The sequence below is a fragment of the Molossus molossus genome, unplaced genomic scaffold (assembly GCF_014108415.1).
Source record: "Molossus molossus isolate mMolMol1 unplaced genomic scaffold, mMolMol1.p scaffold_m16_p_8, whole genome shotgun sequence".
Classification (NCBI taxonomy): Eukaryota; Metazoa; Chordata; class Mammalia; order Chiroptera; family Molossidae; genus Molossus; species Molossus molossus.
In genome coordinates this window covers 100,887,366-100,900,351 of record NW_023425402.1, presented here as the reverse complement: position 1 = coordinate 100,900,351, position 12,986 = coordinate 100,887,366, and the positions used below count along the sequence as shown (strand labels likewise).

At 41.1% G+C, this 12,986-nt stretch overlaps 1 protein-coding gene across 2 annotated transcripts in view; it reads left to right on the top strand.

Moving 5' to 3' along the window:
* SYNE1 (spectrin repeat containing nuclear envelope protein 1) overlaps positions 1-12,986 on the top strand; it is a 409,429-nt gene that overhangs the window by 337,169 nt on the left and 59,274 nt on the right. For both annotated transcript variants that reach the window (XM_036249356.1, XM_036249358.1), the window contains 5 exons: positions 899-993; positions 3,998-4,232; positions 5,957-6,151; positions 9,324-9,449; positions 12,486-12,641. In XM_036249356.1, coding sequence (XP_036105249.1) covers positions 899-993; positions 3,998-4,232; positions 5,957-6,151; positions 9,324-9,449; positions 12,486-12,641 — 807 coding nt within the window. The remainder of the gene's footprint in view (positions 1-898; positions 994-3,997; positions 4,233-5,956; positions 6,152-9,323; positions 9,450-12,485; positions 12,642-12,986) is intronic.

Sequence of the window (12,986 nt, the reverse complement as noted above, 5' to 3'; positions counted from 1 at the left end):
AAAAACGTGTACAAGACTATTGTTTACAGCGGCATTATTTGTCATAGCCAAAAAGTATAAGCAACCCAAATATCCACCCGCTGAAGAATAAATGAATGAAATGTGCTATGGCCATACAGTAGAATACGATTTTTTATCTTTATTGTTGTATTCCAGATGTTCCCCTCTTTTTCCCATTGATCCCCTCGGCCCCGCTCCCACCCACCCCCATCTTGTCTGTCCATTGGTTCTGTCCATTGGTTATGCATATATGCATATGAGTGATAGACTACTGTTCAGCAATGACAAAGGGATGCAGTGTGATATATACTGCACGTGAATCAGCCTTGAAGACAATGCCAAGTGAAGAGAAGGCAGTCACGAAGTAGACCATATTGCATGGTTCCATTTATAGCCAGAATAAGCAGATCCGTAGAGACCGAAAGGAGATTACTGCTTACCTAGAGCTAGGGATGGAGAGGAAATGGGGGTGATGACTAATGAGTGTGGGGTCCTCTTCAGGGTAAAGGGAATGGCCCAGGATTGATTGTGGTATCTCGGTTGCACAACTCTGCACATATAATAAAAATAATTAAATTGTACACTTTAAATAGGTGGATTGTATGTGAATTATATGTCAATAAAGCTGTTTAAACAACAATGGGGAGAAAGGTCGAAATACTTATAATTTGACTTAAACTTTTAGTCAGTTTTAGTAAACAAATATTAAACTTTAAGTATATCTTGATTGATGGTTTAAAAATACGTTATTTCTAGACTGCAGGATAAAACATGTACCCTGATTCAGTTGGAGATATTTTGTATAACCTTGCTTAAATCAAAATTTTTGGAAACTTGTTAGAGGCCTGGTCATTAAAAGTAACTCTAAATCATGATTTGTTTTTTTTTTAAACAAAAGTTGTTTCAAGCAGAGATGTTCAGTCGTCAACAGGTTTTGCACTCTATCATCACTGATGGGCAGCATCTTCTGGAACAAGGTCAAGTTGATGACAGGTAGGTTCTTTGATTTATTATCATGAAGAAAGGTTCCAGTAAATTAGTCATTTTCTTTTTAATGAGCAGATTAGAAGGCATATATCCAGTCTTCCTAGGGCAATTGTACTGCAATGGAGCCTCAGTAATTGGAGGAAAGGCTTCTGCGAATCTCTGAAATGACTGGGCATTGAATCTTTTTAAAGAACTGCTATTATATTATATGAAGGACCTGGAGTACTTGGAAATCACCTAACCAACTTTTGCTAGTCATCTGTGGGAGACTGGAATTAATAAGTAGATCAGGATGAATTGAATCAATGATGCATCGGTGGTTTGTAAACAGATGCTCCTAATATTCTCATATGATTACAGAACCTTCATTCCTAAAAGTAGCACAGAGATCGCTAGACCGTCCCTCTAACTTGGGGATGACAACTTGAGGTCCCGCAGTGTGAACTGATTTGACCAAGGTCATGGAACCACATAGCACAGAATCAAGCCTAGAACTCGTGTGCCCGGTTTTCGGTCAGAACCAGGCCGGATAATTCCACTGGATTTGAAAACGGAGCAGCAGAGAGCCTGCGAGGCTACCCTAAGTCAGATTGCACGCAACCTGAAATCCTGCTTCCTCTTCATAGCAGATGCTCTCTTTATTGAAAACACAGAGATACTATCTAGCTCCTCTTTAGCTCTGTCGTGTGGGAATTGATGCTTTCGTATTTCCTAGGAGCAATGTTTATGCTGTCCCATCTAGATCCCCTGGTGATATTTGCTGTATATATTTAATTCATTTTATTACATGTGTATATCTTTCCCATATTCAGGATGAGTAGTTGTGATTATAATTAACTTCGTATTATTTTTTTAATAGAAAAGAAATCATTATTTTTATTGAGGTTTTTTATTTTATTTAATGTTTTGGAAGCAATTTCAGTTTTAAGTGGATGTTTCTTTGGAAGAACATGAAAGATTTTTATGGTTAAGCTTGGAACAACAAAATGTGATACCGTATTTATTCTAGAGTAAGTAAGCCAAATTTAATGTGAACTTGACTGAGAATTCAAGTCCTTCAAAACAAGACTATTTAGATGCGATTAACTTACTTATCTTTTGCTAAACTCTCTTCGCCAACTCTATAACAATATTACAAAAGTTTGAGTCATTAAGTAAAATAAAATTTAAAATTCACGCACAAGCCAACATCTATTAAACTTTCAATGTTAGGGAAAAACACCAAGGGATGAAATTATGAGGGTTGGACTCGAGAGTCATTTTGAAAATTGCAAATTAAAAAAATTTAGATTAGAACATGTTGACAGTAGGCAGGCGTCAGATTATAAATGTGTTCTGTTCTAAAAGTGTATTTATAACTTGTGTTTTTAGAGTTCAAGTTCAGCAGTGGGAACGGTGTCATGGTTTCAGTAGTTCCTCATGCTGCCAGGTAGCTCAGGACTGCTCTGCTCTGCAGAGTGAGGGTGAAGTCTCCCCAAGACCTCGGATGGTTACCTGGCAGGGAGGGCAGTAGGCAGGACCCTTCTCATGTTGCAAGATCTTTTCAAGTCCTGGAGTCACACATTTCCAGAGATGTGAGGTGCTTGTAACGTTTAGGGAAATCTCAGAAACCCAATTCATCATATTTGGCTCTACTGCCATTAGATTATAAATATCAGAAATTTTCTTTCCAAAACAGAACCATGAATAACACTTCTGGTTACCAACTCAAAGTTTATAGTGGCCCTAGATAATAAGAGGTATTAAGAATGGGAGTCCAGAGAGTAAGTCCAATTCAGTTTTGAAGCCACCCTCAAGAGAAGAAATAGCATATCCAGAGAAGACAAGCAAAACTAACATAATGGAGAAAGAACGAAGAATGTTGCACATTAGCGCTAAAATGTGTGAATAACAGTATAATCTATAAAGAAACTCATTCTGTTTGACACTGGACAACCCAGTTCTAGAGCTGCAAGTCGAATGATAAAGAAAACTCAATAAATAACTACCACCATTTATTAAAGTTAGAAAATACAGAAGTAGGAAAAGTAAATTTAAAAACCTGATATTATTTATCTGGAAATTAAAAAGCTTAAGTAAAACTTAATACCTTGCCCTGGCCGGTTTGGCTTAGCAGTTAGGGCGTCGGCCCATGGACCAAACAGTCCCGGGTTCAATTCCAGCCAAGGACATGTACCTTGGTTGCGGTTCAGTCCCCAACCCGGGCTGGGGTCACGCGGGAGGCAGCCAATGTACGTTTCTCTCTCTCTCCCTCCCTCCCACTCTATCTGACTATCAACAGAAAAACGTCCTCCGGTGAAGATTATAAAAAAAAAAAATTAATACCTTTAAGTTTATGGCCGACATTTGTACAGAAAGTGATGACTGGTTTTCATTTTTCTGAGAGCAAAATGAAATAGATTTAAAATGTAGAAGGGACAATTTGGTATGTGAAATAATTAGCTAAAGATTAGGGCTATTTATTGTAAGAGAATATTGAGGGTTTATGAAGTACGTTTTTAAAAATTGTAAATAACATACTTGTATTTAAGTGGCTCATGACTCCAGCTAAAATCATCCAGTTTGGTTCATTCAAAGTGCCTTACAATCCTACTGAGGACAGAGGCTACAAATGAGCTGTGCGCCCCACTGTCTGCTGCCACAGTGCACAGGAGATGCTGTCCCCGTGCGGGCCTGGCCCTGGGTGCTCAGCGTGGGGCCCTCCCCACTGCCCGCGCTCCGTCCCCTGGTCACGTGGGGGACGAGGAAATGACAGGGACCTTGTCGACAAGCCTTCCACCTGTGCTGAAACAGGAGAACACTCCTCATTTTCAAACCCCGAGATTTTCATTGTTACTCGTGTTTAAAAGTGCTCGCCACAGACCTGATAGCAGATCGTGGCGTGCCATCTGAAGACCTCTGCCCTAGATCACGCCTCGGGGCTTACCGTCCCCGAATGTGTGGACCTTGGTCGATGCTGTGATGCCGTCCAGGGTCACAGTGCTTTCCCCTCGGTGACTCTGCTCCCCAGGGATGAGTTCAACCTCAAGCTGACCCTGCTCAGCAGTCAGTGGCAGGGAGTGATCCGCAGGGCCCAGCAGCGGCGAGGCATCATCGACAGCCAGATCCACCAGTGGCAGCGCTACAGGGAGATGGCAGAAAAGCTGCGGAAGTGGTTGCTCGAAGTGTCCTATCTGCCCGTGAGCGGTCTCGGAAGTGCCCCGATACCCCTGCAGCGGGTGAGGACCCTCTTTGATGAGGTGCAGGTAAGTGCAGAGCATGCCGTTCCTGCGCCCCCTCTGCGTCTCCCCTGCACCCTTTGCCCTGGCCTCAGGTTTCCAGGATCCTGGTGTGACGCTGGAATGAGGACATTGTTCTCAGATGTCAGCAGACCCAGAGAAAATGACTATATTGCAGAGCCTGTGTTTAACCATGAAAGGGGGGTCGGTTCCCGCCTCTCACCAACACTCCCTCCACTTCACACACCCAGGCCACCCCACTCATGGGATCCCAGCAGGGATGGAAAGGAAAGGGGAGGAAACCCTTGCGTCAGTTACACAGATATCACTCACGAGCCACTGAAACGATTCAGCGAAGTACTCCCGAGAAGAGAGAGGGCTCAGTCCTGGTCCGTTCCCGTCCAGCCCCTTACCTGCGCCAGCCTGGCAAGCTACGATTCTGGCTTCTTGGACAAATACCTCCTAGCATTCTCATCCGTTCACCCCAGAGTATTTCATAGGGTCCTCTTCTTTGGAGGTCACTGTTCTCTGCTTCCTTTCTCCTCCTCACTTCTCGGGAAGACCTCGTCTACACACCTGGCTTCACTTACACCCCACAGCAGAGAATGACCCAATTGGCATCTTCTGGTCACATTCATGTCCTGAGGTTTCAGCTCACACATTTAGCTGCCTTTTAGACTTACACCTGTATGCATCACAGACATAATATACTGTGTGGGTTCAAAGCGAGCCTGGGTTCTCCATCAACCCATTTCGCATGTTCCCAGTCCAAGGAAATGTCATCAGCGGCTATCTGGTCTGTCAGACAGGGACCCGAGAGTCATTCTATAGCTATTCTCTCCTATTATGCCCCTCCCCGTGTCTAATAGTCCTCGAGTTTCCGTCGCTACCACTGCTGCCTCTGAGCAGGTGCCCATGATTTCTCGCCTGGATGGATGCTAGCTTTCCAACCTGTCTTAGTAGATCCAGTATCTATTCTTCCATTGCATTTCCTGCCTTACTGCTGAATGCTTTCAGCCAACATCACTTTCCTGCTTAGTATTCTCTGTGATTCTGTCACTTTTATTTCACAAACCGACTTCCTGCGCGTTGTGTGGTCTTGCCTCCTCTTCTACCGCTCTCGTAGAGGCAGCCTGTGTTCTAACCACTGAAAACCGCCTCCCGTGTCTCCAGTGTCCTGAATTGGTATTTACCTTGTACCCATCCTCATTTCTCTACATGGGAGATGTTCTCTCCTGACTCCTGGCCCTCTCATGACACCAAGTCCTTAACCTGTTGTGCTTATATACGTCTTTCAAGACTCGTGAAGGCTTTACCACTGCGAGGGAGCTCTGTGGCACCCCATGTGGGTTAGCTGTGTGGACACTGGTCTTTCTTTGAATTAGTCTGTATCAAATATGAATCACAAATATTTTCTGCAGAAAAAACATAAAGATCATAATAAAAATTTAAAAAACTAAATACACAAAAAATATATAACAATGTATTCCTTATACATCAATCTTATAGTGCAGTTTTCATACTGCATCATGACTGTATTTAACCTGGGACAGACACTCGGCCTCTCCCTGTTGAATTCTCATGTATTTACACATTGTTTTATTCCTGTACCAAGTATTTGCTCAGTAAATGCTTGTAGGATAAAAGAGGGCACGCAATGTATGCAAAAGTTCAGGGTCATTTAAAAATACTTACAGTAGGGAAATGGCGAAGGAAAGAATGAGAAAGTAAAAAGCCGTGGTTTCTTTCAGTTCAAAGAAAAAGTGTTCCTGAGACAGCAAGGCAGCTACATCCTGACCGTGGAGGCGGGCAAGCAACTCCTGCTCTCTGCCGACCCCGGGGCTGAGGCTGCCCTGCAGGCCGAACTCACGGAAATCCAAGAGAAGTGGAAATCCGCCAGCATGCGTCTGGAGGAGCAGAAGAAGAAACTGGCTTTCTTGTTGAAAGTAGGTCCAGCCCCTCCTCCTACAGATGTAACAGAGTTGGAAAACTCTCCTAAGAGTTGTGCTGCCTCCACACATTGGTGTCCTGCAAATCAAACAACACAGAGGTCATTGTCATACCCTGCCATATCTTGATCCTCTGTGTCTTATTTACGACTTTGTCCTGTCTTGCATAAACTGGAAAGTTTCCCAATTTTCAGCAGTTTGTCTTTCAGGAAAATCCCCCAACAAAGTAGTTTTAAGTCTAACAAGACCATCCAAGCGATGAATTCTGATTGATGGCTGGTGCTAAGCCAAGAGCCATATGATGACTGTATAACTCCAGACAGGAATACAAAGAGTAGAGTCCACTCCCTAGTCTAAGACTCCAAAGTGGTTTGCAAGATTGATATCTCTTATTTTATAGCAGGGAAAAAAACCTATCCAACAAGACACTTTAGATTTGATCTTATCCAAGTGTGTTGCTATGAGATAAAATCTCCTGGAGGGAAGTGTATTGAGCCTTTAGTTAGATACAGGTTGCATTTGGATCACACAGCGAATTTAGGGAAATATAAATGTATCCAGACAATATGCTTTTCTCCCTCATTTTCCAAATCCATTTATAATACATAATTAAACAGCAGTTGAAAAAGAGTACGAATTCTACACTCAGATAAACCTCAGATACACTCAGATATTTTTCAAGTTAAAGCCATAAAATACAAAGTAACTTGATTGACTCAACCTACCTAAGCTTCTGTTTTCTCATCTGTAGAGTAGGTATGATTATACCTCCTTCATGTGGCATTGCGAGGGTTTAATGAAATAGTGAAGGTAAATCATGTGGCACATACTGAGCCCTCAATAAGTGATGACAACTATCATGGTTGATAATGTCATTTAAAAAAGTGAATATAACTAAATACTAAAGTTTTATATATGTTGATATTCACCAACACTTTGATGTGATTGTCTGTTAAATCTGGCCTGTTACTCTTTTGGATCAAAGATAATAACTAAAGTGGATGGAATACATTTTGTTGGGCTTTTTGTGGGTGATTTTTTAATGCTTAAAGTCTGCACACCCATTGGGTTTATTCTATTAAATTTTATTTAATAATATGTTACATTGTGTGCGGGAAACAGTCAATCAAAAATGCCACTGACCATCTGTTAAAGAGCTATTATTTGTACACAACACGATTCATCAGTAACACGATATGCCTGATTCCTTTTCTTCATTTTTGCTTTCAGGAAAGGATTAAAAACATTGTAAATCATTCTGCAGAGAACATGTTAATCATATATTTTTCTTTATTTGTGATGTGATTATTGGACACATTCCTAGGACCTAATAAGATGAGATGTTGAGTCACTGCCTTTGCTTTTCTTGTCCGTCTGTTTGTTGGCGCGTAGAACATCCACTTTGATAGATGTCTGGACCATGGCATTTAGTTATTTCCTTATAATTCATGTGCTGGTAAGGAGACTTCATTATAGCTTCAGAATCTAAGCCATCCTTGGAAAGGAAAATCCCTATTCTTTTCTTATTAAAGTTTATTTTATTTTGAATCATACACTAGATCCTATTTGCCTAAGGAGTTTATGACGCTAAATTTTAATGTTTAGACAGCCTCATGATACTGTACATTTCCCCCACCACTATAATATAACACTTACCTATTTTTAGCTCTTAATTTAATGCTCTGAGTAGATAAACCAAAAATATCATTATAATTCTATGTCCTGCATGGTCATCTGCTTTACTATCACCTCTTAATTTTATTACAAAAAATAAGGAGTTGACCTTTTCTCTTTTAGATAAATGAACGTTGATTGGCTGTGGGTTGATAAGTTTCAGTGTGTGATGACTTGAGAATGCTGTTCAATTTAAGTAGAAAGAAGATCTCTCTGTCTTCTCTCACTTTGCTTAGCACTGATTAACTAAGTGTGGCCTAGGCACACAGATATTTAAATAAGGGGAACAAAACGAATCTGTCCAAGACAGACTGTGGCGAATGGAAGAGAGAATGTGGTTACATACTCTAGGAAGTTCCCTAAAGGAATTTAAAAGAGAAACGAGAATCTTGAGTCAAATTCTGTTCATTTAGAAACCAAGCCCTGGCCGGTTTGGCTCAGTAGTTAGAGTGTCGGCCTGTGGTCCTGAGAGACCCGGGTTCGGTTCCCGCTAAGGGCATGTACCTCAGTTGCAGTTTGTCCCCGGCCCTGGTTGGGTCGTGCGGGTGGCAGCCACTCGACGTGTCCTTTTCACGTCGATGTTTCTCTCTCTCTCTTCCTCCCTTTCCCTTCCACTCTATCTGAACAAAAAAATGGAAAAAATGTCCTCGGGTGAGGATAAAAAAAAAAGAAAGAAAGAAAAAGAAACTAAAAAACATTTGAGCCTGGAGGAACTTTAGTCAACACTTCTTGAAGGAGACAGTTTTAGTAAATAGCACCTAAGGTTTTTAGTAAATATTTAGTAAATAAGGCAGCAGAAGAGAAGATAGGAAGAACCCAGACAAAGAAAGACCAGTAACGATGGAAGAAACAATGCGAAGAAAACGGCAACATGATTTGGCACCATACTAATTCTTAAAAGCAACTCTAGTTGTCTTTCTTTAAAATTGTTTTAGAGAGAGAGGAAGGGAGAGGGAGAGAGATAGAAACATTGATGAGAGAGAAATATGGATCAGCTGCCTCCTGCACGCCCCCTACTGGGGATCCTGCCGGCCACCCAGGGAATGTGCCCTGACCAGGAGTCAAACCTGTGACCTCTGGGTGTTCAATGCACTGAGTCACACCGGCCGGGCTCCAGTTGTCTTTCTTTTGAGCTCAGCAATTTAAGGTGTGGGAAGTGGTCACTGGGGAGAGTTGTTATGGAGGAGGAGTCCAGGAATGGGAAGTATTAAAGAGATTTGTTTGTTGAATTTAATTTGCATTGGCACTGAGACACCAGATAAGAGTTAATTTGTAGATAGGGTGCTGCAAAGAATCAAATCGCCGCTATGATTCCATTATATATATATTTTTTATTTTACTCTTTTTTTATTACAAAAAAAAATGCATGTGTCTGGTTAAAAAAAAAAATCAGGTAATAATTGATGTATAGGAATTAAGAAGAGTGTTTTTCTTTTTTTCCAATTTCCCTACCAAAAGTAAAAATTCATGAAATGTCTTCCTCCTCCCGTTTTAGGACTGGGAAGAGTGTGAGACTGGGATCGCTGACTCTCTGGAGAAACTGCGAACGTTCAAAAGGAAGCTCTCCCAGCCTCTGCCGGATCACCACGAAGAGCTCCACGCCGAGCAGACGCGTTGCAAGGTGCGTCACCGACCTGAGCTTCTCGCTGTTGCCTGTCTGTGTGCTTCTGCTGCGATCACGCCTCCCCTGACCATCTACCTGCCTGTAGATGCAAGTTCCTCGTACATTGCAATGAAAGTGCTCTTTTTAAAGCATCCACATGGGAGAGTCATTCTAGCAGAGGAGTCCAGTTTACAGAGAGAGGAAGTGAGGCTGGGAAGCTTGGAAGTTCTGCAGACAGTGGTCCTGGAGGAACACGCCCTGCGGTCCAGGCTCTACGCTAAAGAAGCAGGAGCGGTGGCTAGCTGATCTCAGTTACTGCATAGAGACACAGTCCTTCCGTTAGTCAGGGCCCTAACAACTTAAAGATTGTGATTGTGGTGTTTCCTCAAAAAATTAAAAATTGAACTGCCATTTGACCCAGTGATCCCATTTCTAGGAATATATACTAAGAAGCCTGAAACACCAGTCAGAAAGAATATATGTACCTCCATGTTCATAGCAGCACTACTTAGAATAGCTAAGATCTGGAAACAGCCCAAGTGTCCATCAGTAGACGAATAGATAAAAAAAGCTGTGGTACATATACACAATGGAGTACTATGCAGCTGTAAGAAAGAAAGATCTCTTATTCTTTGAGATAACATGGAGGGACCTGGAGAGCATTATGCTAAGAGAAATGAGCCAATCATAGAAAGACAAATACCACATGATATCACTTATTTGTGGAATATAATGAGCAACAACAACAACAAAAAAGCTGAAGAACAAAATAGACCCTGAGACATAGAGAGGCATATGGTTCAGAATGATAAACCTCAGAGGAGGCAGGTGGAAGGGATGATATAAACCAAAAAACTTATATGCATGTATGTGTAACTAATGGACATAGATAACAATGCTTGGGGGTGCGGCGAGGGGGGATAGGGAGGAGGGTGTTGGCGGGAGGAAAAAGGAGAAATATCTGTAACATAAATAAATAAATAATAAAAATATTATGATTGACACCTCGAATCACACTCGGAAGCAAATCAGTGGCTAATGCACACCATTCCCTGCCTCGGGAGCTCGCTGAGACCGACATGATTCAGTGGCTGTAGGATCTGTTCCGTTCGCACTTGGAAAGCCAAGGGCAGTGCCCGAACAGCAGTTCCCTCCTGAGCAACATGCAGGTCAAATCAAAACGACCTTTAGAAATGCTTTGTTCCCCAATTATACATGTCCTGGTGTTCCCTGTCCCATGCAAATCCCTGCACTAGAGCAACTCTGTTTAAAACTTCACACATACTTATAAAATTTGGATTTTAGTCCGTTGTCTGCTTCACTCTGGCTGAGCAGATAAGCATTTAAGAATTTTTAAAGAAGTCTAGAAATCATAAAAAGTGTGCATATAAGAATTTTTCCTTGGTTTAAAATTTATAGCAATTCTTTGAAACTTGAGTCAGATTTAGGAAAAATAAAAGGTAGTAAGTATGTTTTACATCATGGATGGTGAGTGAAATATTATCTTGACGTGTAAATTCAGAAGTATGCAAAGATTAAAATGAGTTTGTTTTAAACCTGTGATTGTAGATTCATGGCAAATGATTAAAGAGAACTTCCAATGAGCAGGAATGGGCATTTATTAGCTCCTTCTCTGCGCCAGTGACCACATCAGCGTTATCTCAGTTGGCATGAACACAAGCTCATGAGAACAGTCACTTCCTTTTCACAGATGTGAAAACTGAGACTACTAGAAGCTTAATAACTTTTCGAAGTTAGTAAACATCAAGGTTGCCTGAATCCAAAGGTTTTATTTTTATCATATGGACTCATCTAAGCGAGTCTGTGAGTCCGAAAGAGTTCATTTCTGGTGGTGGTGTTACTTTTTAAGTCCTTACACCAAATCTGATATTTGAGTGGGGGGTTATAAAAAGAGGAAAACCTTTACATTGGTGTGGCAATTTAATATGTTCATGGATATAAACAGAAGTGCGCATATTTAATATACCTGGATGGTTTGGTCTTTCAGCCAAATATGGTTACCATGGGACCTCATATCCCAAAATACAAGTCACTTACACACATGCACTGCTGTTAAGTTTGTAGATTAAAAGGATGCATTTAGGTCCAGCTATCTGCTCCTCTTGCCCCAAACCACCCTTAGCAGCAAAACAAAACAATTACCTGGAAAATTCAGGCTGAAACCTCCTTAGCCTAAATTGCCTAGGACATTAGCCTCTGACGATGCTGTTAATTGCCTTTGCCTTTGGAAACTTGTCTGCTGTGTGAAGAGACAAACAGAGAGGGAAAAGCCAAGTGAAATGTTCTATTTATAGGCTAAATTGGCTGGAATCTAAAATCATCAAGAGCTGGCAAAAATTGTGAGTTATACAAATTGCAAAATCTGTTCAAACATTGCAAAAACTAATGTTGACTTCTTCCAATATTGTTTTATGAATATTTTTTAAAATTATTCCCCCCAAATCAGAAGACATATGTTTGGACAAGTTACTTAAAGAAATCTCTAATCCTGCAGAAAACACTTTCAGTCCATTGTTTTAAATTGAGTGAATACAGCCACAGAGCTTTCCAACTATTACATTGTAAATCCGTGTCACAGAATGTAGCAATTCATAGTGTTTGAAGAAGAAAGTTCAATCTGGGAGTTTGAGTCTTCGAAAAATATTTTATTAGCATGATCGGTAACTCAGAACAATAAAAAAAAAAAAAAGGATGGGCTAGGAGTTAATGAAGTCAGTTTAAAAATAAAGAAAATAAATGGGGCCATGCAACTTCAGCTCTTCAATTTAGAAAATCCAATCAAAAACAATCAAGGGAATGATAAGTAGATGGCAGAAAGATTCTGTAAGCAAAGACACATTTTCTCAGAACTTGGCAAAGTATCAAATGATGCAGGAAGGATATTAACTAGATACCAAGTTAGATGTTCGAACAGAGTGGAGTGGAAAGATAATTGTATCAAGAAGGGATTTCAAATATACTTCAGAAATCACTGAGGATGAATGTCCATGGATATTCAAGTTTGCTTGTTTTGTGTTTGTTTTTTAAATCTAGGAATTGGAAAGTGCAGCGGGGAGCTGGACAGATGACTTGGCGCAGCTGGCACTGCTGAAGGACACCCTCTGTGCCTACATCAGTGCTGATGATATCTCCATCCTGAACGAGCGTGTGGAGCTTCTGCAACGGCAGTGGGAAGAACTGTGCCACCAGGTGAGATGAACTTTAGACTCAGCATTAGCCCAGAAAGGGGGAAAACTGGGAGATGATCGAAATGTCAAGTAGCATGGCCCACATTCGAACCTGTCCCATGACTCAGAGTATGTACATAGGAAGAAATCTGTTATTAAAAAAATATTTCAGATGAACTTTGGGCGATAGGAGCATGATAAAATGTGCAGATAATGTTTTGTTGAGTTGTACACTTGAAACATGTATGGTTTTGTGAACCAATGTCACCCCAATAAATCTATTTTTTTTCTACTTATTATCAGATAGAGTGGGAGGGAGGGGGAGAGAGAGACAGAGAGAAACATTGACATGATAGAGCCACATCTA